Source organism: Astatotilapia calliptera, chromosome 22 (genome assembly GCF_900246225.1).
Source record: "Astatotilapia calliptera chromosome 22, fAstCal1.2, whole genome shotgun sequence".
NCBI classification, from domain to species: Eukaryota; Metazoa; Chordata; class Actinopteri; order Cichliformes; family Cichlidae; genus Astatotilapia; species Astatotilapia calliptera.
Window position 1 is genome coordinate 4,864,507 of NC_039322.1, and position 10,927 is coordinate 4,875,433.

The 10,927-nt window shown below is 41.3% G+C and overlaps 2 protein-coding genes across 3 annotated transcripts; one reads left to right on the forward strand and one right to left on the reverse strand.

The window, feature by feature from the left end:
* The first annotated feature begins 3,482 nt into the window (after nucleotides 1-3,482).
* Nucleotides 3,483-6,041, forward strand: LOC113015174 (uncharacterized). Its single transcript, XM_026157114.1, has 3 exons — nucleotides 3,483-3,805; nucleotides 3,915-4,196; nucleotides 4,690-6,041. The coding sequence occupies exons 1-3, from the start codon at nucleotides 3,589-3,591 to the stop codon at nucleotides 5,718-5,720; spliced, it is 1,530 nt and encodes a 509-aa protein (XP_026012899.1). The 5' UTR covers nucleotides 3,483-3,588; the 3' UTR covers nucleotides 5,721-6,041.
* A 57-nt stretch (nucleotides 6,042-6,098) lies between these two features.
* On the reverse strand, nucleotides 6,099-9,678 carry LOC113015173 (uncharacterized). 2 transcript variants are annotated; one of them, XM_026157112.1, is made up of 6 exons: nucleotides 9,279-9,678; nucleotides 9,061-9,161; nucleotides 8,494-8,614; nucleotides 7,251-7,798; nucleotides 6,818-7,001; nucleotides 6,099-6,553 (listed from the first exon to the last, which is right to left on the reverse strand). In XM_026157112.1, exons 1-6 carry the CDS (start codon nucleotides 9,654-9,656, stop codon nucleotides 6,239-6,241), a joined length of 1,647 nt encoding a protein of 548 aa, XP_026012897.1. In that variant the 5' UTR covers nucleotides 9,657-9,678; the 3' UTR covers nucleotides 6,099-6,238. The 2 variants fall into 2 exon arrangements, with proteins under 2 accessions (XP_026012897.1, XP_026012898.1); XM_026157113.1 differs by lacking the exon at nucleotides 9,061-9,161.
* Nucleotides 9,679-10,927: the final 1,249 nt, after the last annotated feature.

Sequence of the window (10,927 nt, forward strand, 5' to 3'; positions counted from 1 at the left end):
ATTCCCGCGACGAACTGTTACAACTTAACTTACCGTATGACGGTAGGACCTCACCTCATGTATGCCGGATTTTATACATAAAGATTTTAACAGAACGAGTGAGAAGAGGAAGAGGAAAAGAGGGAGACGTGGAGGTGTTAAATTGCGCATGAGGAGACAACAGGTCAGTCGGTTTCCCCTGCCGTCTGTTATCCTTGGAAATGTTCAGTCTCTTAGGAACAAGCTGGATGAACTCCAGGGAAACGTCAGGTTCCAGAAAGACTTCAGGGACAGCTCTGTAATGGCTTTTTCCGAGACATGGCTGACGGAGCTGGATCAGGTTGACCTTGACCTTGACTTCTTATCTGGTGCGCGTCTTTTATTTTGACAGCGAATGCACACATGCGGACCACTTATGTGCACCCTTGTAAATAACATAATGTTCTGCCGGGTGTGTTGTTGGTTTTCTCTCGATTTCTGAGTCGACAAGCGCCTTTGTTACTGGGACCAGTCATTTTAAGAAAGGCCCCCATTAGAACCCATGAGAAATGCAAGAAATGCATTATTGCTCAGTCTGCAATATCTTTCCCAGAACAAACACCAATTGCAAATAACATACTAAAAATAAACCTGAAAAATCTGTTTAGAACAGCGTACTATGTTGCAAAGAGTGAACTACCACTGGCAAAATTTAGCAGTCTTTGCAAACTTCAAAAAGCAAATGGCCTAGATCTTGGTTCCACTTGTCTCTTACCCGTCACTTCAGCGGAAATTTCAAATTCAGGATCTGACACAGACTGATTCATGTCCTACACAGTTCTTACTAGGGATGGGTATCGTTTAGGTTTTATCCGATACCGGTGCCAAATCGGTACTTTTGAAACGGTGCCGGTGCTTAAACGGTGCTCGAATCGGTGCTTAAAGAATGGAGAACACAAACTTTGTCCAAAAACCTCTCATGTTCAGCTGGTTTTTTTATGTAAAAAGATAACAATGTTAGCCTTTTCTGCAGCTATGTGGCATATATGGTATCACTCTTGGCTGGAAGCAGTGCTTAAACAATGGAATAAACACAAACTTTGTCCAAAAACCTCTCATGTTTAGCTGTTTACCACTTTTTCTTTGGTCATTTTAGCCTTTTTGGCCAGGGTGAAGGGAGTATCTGCCATCAAACAAGAAGACAGCCGCATGTAGCTATGATGATGTTTGCTAGTTCACCTTACCTGCTTTAATGTAATAACGTGTTTAGCCTACTCAACGTAAATTACACACTAATAACATTAAGCTACTCACGCAGAGAAGAACGGCTGCTGCTGCGTCATCATCCGTCATCATTTCTGCTACACTGGCAGGGCTAGGGGCCAGGACTCTATTCTTCGGGTTTTTGGGGGATGTTGCTCCGGGTCCGATAACTGGCAACCCACCCGACGTGCACGGTGTGAGGTCTCGCAGCAAGCTATCAAATACGGCGCATTTCTCGGCTTTTAAAAAAAACGCTATGCGTCGCCAGGTGTTTCATCGGATTCTTGGTGTTACCTCCTTTGACAGTATCACAGTATCAGCTTAAAGCACTTGTTGCAGGCTGCTGAGTTTGCATATTTTGCTGTGAAGTACAGCCAGACTTTTGACCGCTTCGCGTTGGACATTTTTAATCTGTAGCTCTGCTCTAACAGAACGTACGTACCTGGCCCCGCCTACTATCCTCGGAAACGTAAAATGATTGGCTAGAAGTGTATCACAGCTCAGGAAAAAAAAGCACCGAAATAAAGCACCGAAATGTGCGCTGCTTTTCGGTCTGGTTACTACCGTTTATGTCGACACCGATACCCATCCCTAGTTCTTACAAGTTCATAGAAATTTCTGTTCAATTAGAACCAAGTATTTGAGTTGATGATTGTAATTTTTATACAATGTTGTAATTTGTTTTTCAACAATTTTTTGATTAATGTTTTGTTTCCTTTACAATATTATACTTTAAAGTATAATATTGTAAAGGAAACAAAACATTAATAAAATCTATTTTTTGTTATTGATTGGTAATAGATTGATAATTGGCCACATTTACAGCTGTATTGACTTGTTGTGGACGTAGTCTACTTCATGTTTAAGCACTCTAATTAACAGATAGAAAATAGAGACATCAAGGGAAGAATATGCAGTGCCACACTATCAGCTGCCAGTGACGGTGGGGCTCAGTGATGAATCAGGTGAGCTGGATTCATGGCTGAATCAAGACATAGATTCCCCTGCTGTGGTCAGTGAGGGGAAAACAGGGGGAAATAAAAGTAAAAGAGGCATTTATAAACGTTTATGTGTCAAGTTTATAAACGGGATAAAAAGGGGGTGTTTTACTGTTATTTTAGCATCAGCATTATTATTGCATCAGAATCATATAACAAGCATTGCATTGATCATTTATTGAAGCTTTTGACATTACATTAACATTTGTATTACGGTGATTGTTATAACCTCAGGTTAATCTTCTATTTACAGGTGTCAGAATGGTCATATGATCTTTCATTGCAGGTGTAACCATGATCATTTTTATACATATTGCAGTTTGTTGCTCATTATAGAGTTGTGCTCAAGTTAATAAGGGTTAAAAGCTACAGTCAACGCGATGTTTGGCTGATCTATGGACTGGAGCTAGGCAGAGAGGTGTTTTGGTTTTCTGTCTCTTAAAGAGAAAGGAACAGACACCAGACGAGGTCACAGATATACGGGGATCCCTCGCAGCAGAGACAGACACAGTGACTGCCAAGACACCAACTGGGTTCAAGTGTCATGGCGTTTGGGCTCCGATTAGTCACCTCAAAGGATGGATCCCATAAACACAGCAATAACCATGAAGGGGTTGGCGGAAATCCAGGAACACCAGACCAACGAGGTTCAAGAGGCTCTTAGGCAAAAGGGGGACACGTTCCTGTTCCTTTTTCTGGGGGATACACAGGACACACAGGACCCGAGGATACACAGATCGTTGTTAGAAATCGGGGCAGAATAATCCCCTGATCTGTGCAACGACTAAAGGGTTGTCTAAACCCTGAGGTTGAAGAAAGAAGAGCAGAGGATCACCCAACTGGAAGACACTGGTAGCTGCAGCAATAAAATAAAGGCTAAAAGCTTCTCGGACAGAGGTTCTAGTCTGAGTACGTCTGAAGGGTATAAGGTAGCACCAAAATAAAGCTGTGGAAGAACTGGGGAGTGATGGAGGTGTCATCTGTACCGGCTACTGTTGTAATAATAGTTTTTCTTGCATCTGAACTGCGCAAACACAGAGGTCATCTCACATATGGTTCGCCCAACAGGGGGACAAAGGGCCTCAGGAGTGAGAAGAAATGAACCCGGCCACACTGGATTACAGGGTGTAGGTGAGCTCTTTATTCTAAAGAGCTCATCAGGGGGAGTGTGAGATTATAATATTATTTTATGCCATGTTATACCCCTAATTAAAGATTGTGAATTATTATGTAGTTTTAGTTTGCATTGTTCTCCTGAATAGCTAGGTTTCATTTGACGTAGACGTGACGTCGACGTAAAGCGCGAAATTTGACTGGCGGTCGGAAGTGAAAAAGATAAGCGCAAAATCACAGACAGACAGTACGCAAAATGCCTATGTCCTGTTGTGTTTACGGATGCTCCAGTAGGTCGACCAGAGAAACTGATAAACGGTATTTTAGGGTACCAAAAATAGCCCAACGAAGAGGAGAAAAATGGAAAATTCTAACCGAAAAACGTAGGAAAAAATGGATTTTAAATTTACGTTTACAGTCGGGAGGAGCAGAGTCTGCCAATGCCCGTGTCTGCAGCGACCACTTCGTCAGAGGTAATGTTATGTTTGCAAACGAACTTATTAGCATTAGGTTGTCGTTAAATTCTCGTTTACTTAGTGCTTTTAAGTTAGTAGTCTAATATTGACTTGATTGGGACTATAGGCTGCCCAAGTGCTTTGGATGACGAAGAGTCGGAGGACTGGGCTCCGACGGTCAATCTCGGCTACGAACGAAAACCCAGATCGGAATCAGTTCTCAAACGAGAGAAAAGAATGAAGCTTAAGGCAGAACAGCATCGATGTGCAGAGGCGATTTTGGATATGCAACAGACGGCTGAGAGCCCGGATTTGAGCCTAGTGACAGTGGAGAACCCCGAACTGCAGCTTCCAGCTGAGAATCCACAACCAGAAGACTTCAGTGTGAATGAGACATTCACTTATCCAGGTAAGATATTGTGCTGAGATGTAAAACAAACAAGAATCATGTCAAAGAGAAAAAGATGCCATTATCTGTAATGATTATGGTCCAAGTTACATATTACATGTTTGTGATTTTTTTAATCACAGAGTAAATCCATACCATTTTATTCAGAAAAAAAGAAAAAGTGGCACTTATTACCGTCAGGCACACACCACAGGTTTTTGTACACTGCTATGGTTCTTATATTGCCAGATTCCAGACAGTCTCCTTTCACAGATAAGTAAAGATATCCGTAATGTAAGGTTTCTGTGGTGAGAAACATATAAATATATTTTTTGTTTAGACGCAACATGTTTTTTTGTTGATTAAAAAAAATAATTACATTAAATTAACATAGTGAATTAAACACATTACACCAGATTCTAATAGCCCACTAAAAAACTCCTACAGTGAAAATGAGTAAAAATTGAGGTTGCCTCTATTATGCTGATTATGCTCCCCCACTGTTATATTGCAGGCTGTGCGGATGCTGGATGCCAGACAGAGCTGACGATGGATGACATCGAGAAGATGGATGATGTTTTGAGACAGAACACAGCAGAGCTGGTTGATCTTCGGAGCAAGGCTCTGGACACACAGTTCAGCCAGGAGGCTTTTGAAAAAAATGAAGACAAGACAAAGTTCTACACAGGGCTCCCCAACTTCTTAGTTTTAATTCAGATTTTTGAACTGTGCGAGCCCTATATCACCTCGGGACCTATGTCTTTGTTGTCCAAATTTGAACAATTCATACTAGTTTTGCTGAGGCTGAGACTAAATCTGCCCCTGAAAGATTTAGCTTTCAGGTTCAATATTTCTCTGTCCACTGCTTCTAGAGTTTGGCATAAAGTAATTGACATACTTCATAAAAGGTTAGAGTTCCTAATTGAGTGGCCAGAGCGACATGTTCTTCAAGCTACGATGCCACTGAGTTTCAGACAGGCATTTGGATGTAAAGTGGCTGTGATTGTTGATTGCTTTGAAGTCTTTATTGAGAGACCATCTAATCTTCTTGCACAAGCTCAAACTTGGTCCAACTACAAGCACCATCACACTGTAAAATTTTTGATTGGTGTTGCCCCCCAAGGCTACGTCACTTACATATCTTCTGCCTGGGGAGGGAGAGTTAGCGATAAGCAGATCACAATAGAGAGTGGCCTCCTAAAGAACTTGTTACCTGGAGATATTGTCCTTGCAGATCGTGGGTTCAATATTGGCGATAATGTGGGGTTTTACTGTGCTTCACTACAGACACCGGCATTCACTAAAGGGAGAAAACAGCTGTCAGCCTATGAAGTGGCAGAGACAAGGAAAATAGCCAATTTGCGTATCCATGTTGAGCGAGTCATAGGTTTAGTCAGGAGGAAATATCAAATTCTGCAGAGCAGGGCTATGCCAATAGAGAACATGTCCACAAAGCCAGGTGAGACACATGCATTGATCGACAAGATTGGGGTAATTTGTTGTGCCTTATCAAATCTCTCCGAGTCTGTTGTCCCACTGGAGTAAGGGGGGTGGGTGGTAATCAATCAGTTAAAAAAAATTAAATGTCTTGTCACTGTCACGGCTCACAGAAGGGGGTGGAGAGGAAGAGTAGTGTCCAGTATCTGCTGCTTGGCTCTGGTGATAAGTAGAACAGGGTAGAGTAATAGTAGTACCTAAGTCCTGACTCCTGATTAGTCTGTAAATGTTTTCAAATGAAATATTTTTCTCCAACTGTCATATTGTGCTGGCAGTTTGTACAGTATTATACTGTGAGATGGATTGCAATCTATTTTGTTTATTTGTTTAAAAGTCTAATCTTGTAAATAAACCACCAATGTATTATTATGCTGCCTCAATAGCATTTAATCATTGTGTAGTGTTACACAACACTTAAATGACACAATTAAATGTACAATAAAATTAAATGACAATTTGTGCTCTAATGCTACGTCAGAGCAAATACAATAGCCAGAACTCATAATGACTACCATCAGGTCATAACAATATTCAAAATGTCATTATGTTGTCGTCCTTTTATCACATTACACATGTATGTTTGTAACTTGCTGTCCCAGTATTTCTGGGAGTATACTGTTTCTAAAAAAACACTCAACTTTAGGAATCGCATCATCCCAAAACTCAAGGTCAGGCAAAATCCTTTCAACAAATATGTCATTGCGGTTCCACACAACAAAGTCACAGTACTCTGCATTTGCAATGTGAAGCTGTGCCTGAATTTGGTAATAGTAGTCATGAGTTGGGTCCAGTGTGACATTATCCCCGTCACTGATGAGGCAGAAGCCCTTCTCCCCAGCACGCATGCGCAGGTTGACCGCATCTTTCTGAGAGTGTGGGCACTAAAATCACAGTGATGAGAACAACAATCAAGATTTATCTGATGAAACAGTGAAAAAGCAAAGATGATGGGTGTGGTCTGTGTTATCATAATCTCTCATTGCCCAAAACAAATGTCTATTTGACACAGACAATAAAGCCTCATCTTATCTTAATTGAACAATAGATTAGAAATTAGAAAAGGTATTTCCTGCATTTTTACTCAGTTCACTGATTCTTATGGAAAGATGTCACACCTATGGCCTTGACTACAACAGAGTCAATACCTTAATCTCGCAGATGCCAGTTCCATGACAGTCACAAGTGACTATCCCATCAGGGGAGGACCCCATGTATGGCCACTTGGGGTTCAGCCAGAGACCGCTGTCCATACATGAGAAGCCTGCATGCTCCTGGCTCATAAGCTTCTCATATGCTCCTCTGGCTTGTGCTTCATGTTTGCATCCATAACTATAAACAGTACACATGCCAAACATGAAAAGGAAATTATTACTTAGTATTGGATGTGTAAAACAGTAAAGTGATGTATTATACAATATGCCATTACCCTAAACTATACTTAGTTCTTACCCTGTATAACCCTAGCCGTATAAGCCTATAACTAACCTCCATCTTCATAACACTTTTTTAGTTACAGTTATGGACAGTTTCATACCCCAAATCTTAACTCTGCCTTACCCTACATCAAACCCTAAATACCTTGTAGCAGCTGTGGTGAACCTATATGCCTCTGGATAGCATATGGCCTTGATCAAGCTCTTTGATGGTTGCTGGGGGTTGGTCTTAAGAACTTGTTTCAGCTTAGAGGCAGTTACGCGTCCAGCTCTTTGCCTAAACCAAATACTGCTTGCACTCTGACTTCGAGTCGCCCTCTCTACAGCCTGGACTTGGGACAGGGTGAGCTCTTCAAGCTGGAAGTCCAGGCATAGCTCTTCAAGGTCTTTGGGGGGGAGCTGCAGTGTCTCTGGTGTTCTGTACTCAGGCACAGTTTTAGGAAGCATGCTAGACTGGGGGACAAATTCTTTGTGGTAAGGTTCCCTAGACATCAGTGCTGCACTCCTTGGACAGTTTTTGCTTAAACTCTCAAAAAACCTACAGTATGTCTCTGAATCTCTCTGCACTCTTGGGCATGGAAGTGATTTCCCAACCTTTTGTGTACTTGTGCAGCCATCAATGGAACACTCAAGCTTTCGTTTTTTTGACTTTGCTGAAGAGAAGTCAATCAGAGTTACTGGGCAAGCAGGAATCTGGAAAAATTAAGCCAAAGAAGATCATTAAAATTTAAAAAGCTCTTTTCCAAAACGCTATATATTCGTTTCCAAAAATATTCGAAATTGAACAGTGATGGCAGTGGAGTGAGTATGTGTGTTTTAGGCTGGGTATAGTGGTTGGTTGGCAGTGAAGTGTGTGTGTGTATGTTGGGTGGGGATGGAGGTGCCATGTGCTGGGTATAAAAGGAGTGGAAAGTAAGCAGTTCCATGTTGATGAAAATGTGGTGTGAGGAGTTGTGAGTATTGAGGAATGCATGAGAAATGTGAATATATAAAGTGCTGCAGTCAGGTGTGTGTGTGCACAGAAAACAAGTGCTAGGGTGTTGAGGCATGCATGAGAAGGGTGTGATATACAGTATACGGTTCTGCAGTCATGGTTATGTTAGTCATGAAAAAGGAAATGGCTTTTAAATGCTGTTATAGCGTTTTGGAATAGAACTCTTCATTTATTAAAGTACTGCCTTTTGTCTGACCCCTCACCTGCAACCTGCCCGGCTTGATTAGATCTACCAGGAGCTTGAAGCCCCCGACGGTATAGCCTACAGGGTCATTGAGGCACTCAAGCTTCCCCACCACGACAAGGTAGCAGTATAGGGGAAGATATTTTATCCTACTGTCACATGAAGTCCCAATATAACATTCTTTATCCTACATTTTGCTTTTTGGCTTACCTTTTTAACATGAGATGGCATCAGCCACTTGCACTGCTCTGATGTGCATGACGCTCTCATTTTCACCCCAGCTTCAACTGCAAAAAGAACAGCTCCAACGTGCGAGCATGATTCTGATAGTCTGGAAATAGAGCACATAATCTTTTTAACATGAAATGCAATATTTACAGTACATTTTGATGATGCATAGCTTACTAATACTAATGTGCAATGGCACTTTATTTGAAGTAACATGTTTATTCATTAACTCTTTCTCAACAGCCTATAGAGAAATCATTATCTAGGTGATGACATGACTGAATAGTTCTACCCTCTATCTGAAAAATGCATCTGAGTGTCATGAGGGATCTAAGGCAATCACACAAATTCTTAGCTGATGAATTCTTAGCTAAAAGAAAACACTCTCTCCCCACTACTACTGAAGTACACCTGCAAAATGCTAGCAGTGCCCTATGCGTATATGTGTGTGTGTGTGTGTGTGTGTGTGTGTGTGTGTGTGTGTGTGTGTGTGTGTGTGTGTGTGTGTGTTCTCATTGCAATAACATCCTACTTAATTAGGCTACTAACCCTGCCATACAATTGCAATGAGCTGCAATCACTTCTCCATCCTCCTTTGCAATTACCCAAGTCTTCAGAGGTGTCTCGTTAGACCGCTGAGAATGGTTTACCTTGAAACAAACAACTCTAACGAAGTCCTAAGGATGTGGCATGTTTGTTGACGTTAAAGCCGCTACCGCTAACTGTTAGCGTGTTTAAGATAAAGCAATATAAGAACAAACACTCACCCTTGCAAACACCAAACTGTATCCATCACGGAGACGTTTTGTTCCAAGGTTGTGGACCCACCCGCTGACAAAAAAATTGTACGCCTCCAGACTCTTGAAAGCTTTCATTTGCTGCCTAGTATAGTAAGAAGTCTGGAGGACCAAGTAGTTGGTGATATCCACAGCCTCGATAGTAGGCAAATCCTTTACTTCTGTGGTGTATTCGGACATTTTCAAAGAATACGGATCACGTCCGATATATTTTTTAACTATCTGTTTATATCTCTCCCGAGAAACGGGGTCTAAAGTTGCACAATAGCTGCTCTCCTGACTCTCCACAGTGTCCTCCATGTTTACTTCCGCCCTCCACTCAAAAATCGCGCTGCCTCCGCACGTCATCAGAACCACGTGACCGCAACCCAACTATTAGAAGAAGGTGGTAACTATTGCATTTGTTAAACTGATTTGCATTATATTAGACTGCTGATTTATTGTGAATGAATGATATTGTTTTATGATGCATTATACTGCTGAGTTATAAGAAATACTGTTCGCAGAAAGTCATCGCCTTATTTGTCTGATTAGAAGAGAACAGAACATACTGGAGTTTTCTGCCCCATCTCAGCAGGAGCAGATAAACAGGGAGCCAAGGTCGTAGCTTAGGCGCCGTGTGAGAGAAAGCATGTGAATGTTTAGGCTTTTATGATAAGGTGGGGGCCACTAGAGGCTATAAGAGTTTGATCAATGCTCCACCATTTTGAGATCTGATGCTGTCTGCGTACGGTGTCCATCTCCCACGCGTGTGATCATTAAAATCATCGTTTGACTCAACCCGGCCGGACCAGTGTTGTTATTGTGGTTTTCCCTCTTGTATCCATCCCCAATATTTGAATCCGTAACAGTTGATTTTGGTCAGTCGGGTGGGTTTTCCAGCTTTGTGTTCTGGCCGTTTGCTTTTATTTTGTGCGTGTTTATTTTATCTTATAATCGGAAAAAACTTAAAATGTCAAAAAATCTGCTTCCATAATATAAATATAATTAAATGACTTTGGAGAAACTTCCACTTGACTCTTTACATGTAATGTTATAAAAATATATATTTCATTGTTTAATTAATCTGAAAATGTTAGTCTGCCAAATGTGCAGCAATTTAATCTATTTATTCTCTTTAGTTTGTGGGGCCCAGGTAGACTGTATTGTTGGAGCCAAGTCCAGGCCAATATTGTACTCAGTTACATCATGCCATATTTAAGTATTTGTCATGATCTTTAAGTTTTTATTATAATCTTGATCATTTTAGGTTATAATGTAATATGCTGTGCTCCATAAATTAATCCTGCTTTGTTAGTCTGTTGTTGTTGTAAAGTGTTGGTAGATGTCGTAAAGGGGGTGTGTATTTGGCCCGCATGCGGAGGGGTAGGGAAAAAAAAGGTTAGATAAGCAAGCAGGACGTGGAGCAACAGTTTTCTGACCGTCGCCGTTTTAATGTTATTTTTTGTAGCCACACAAAGGGAATATAAACGGAGCTCCCACCAGAGGCATTTGTTTTGTACCTTTCGATTTGTAAGAAAAATAAATGTTTTGCCCCTTTTTTCCTTCGCCTCGTTTTTTGCTACCGGAAGGCATCCAAGAGACTTAACAAGAGCACGAGTCAGAAACTTTACGTTCTG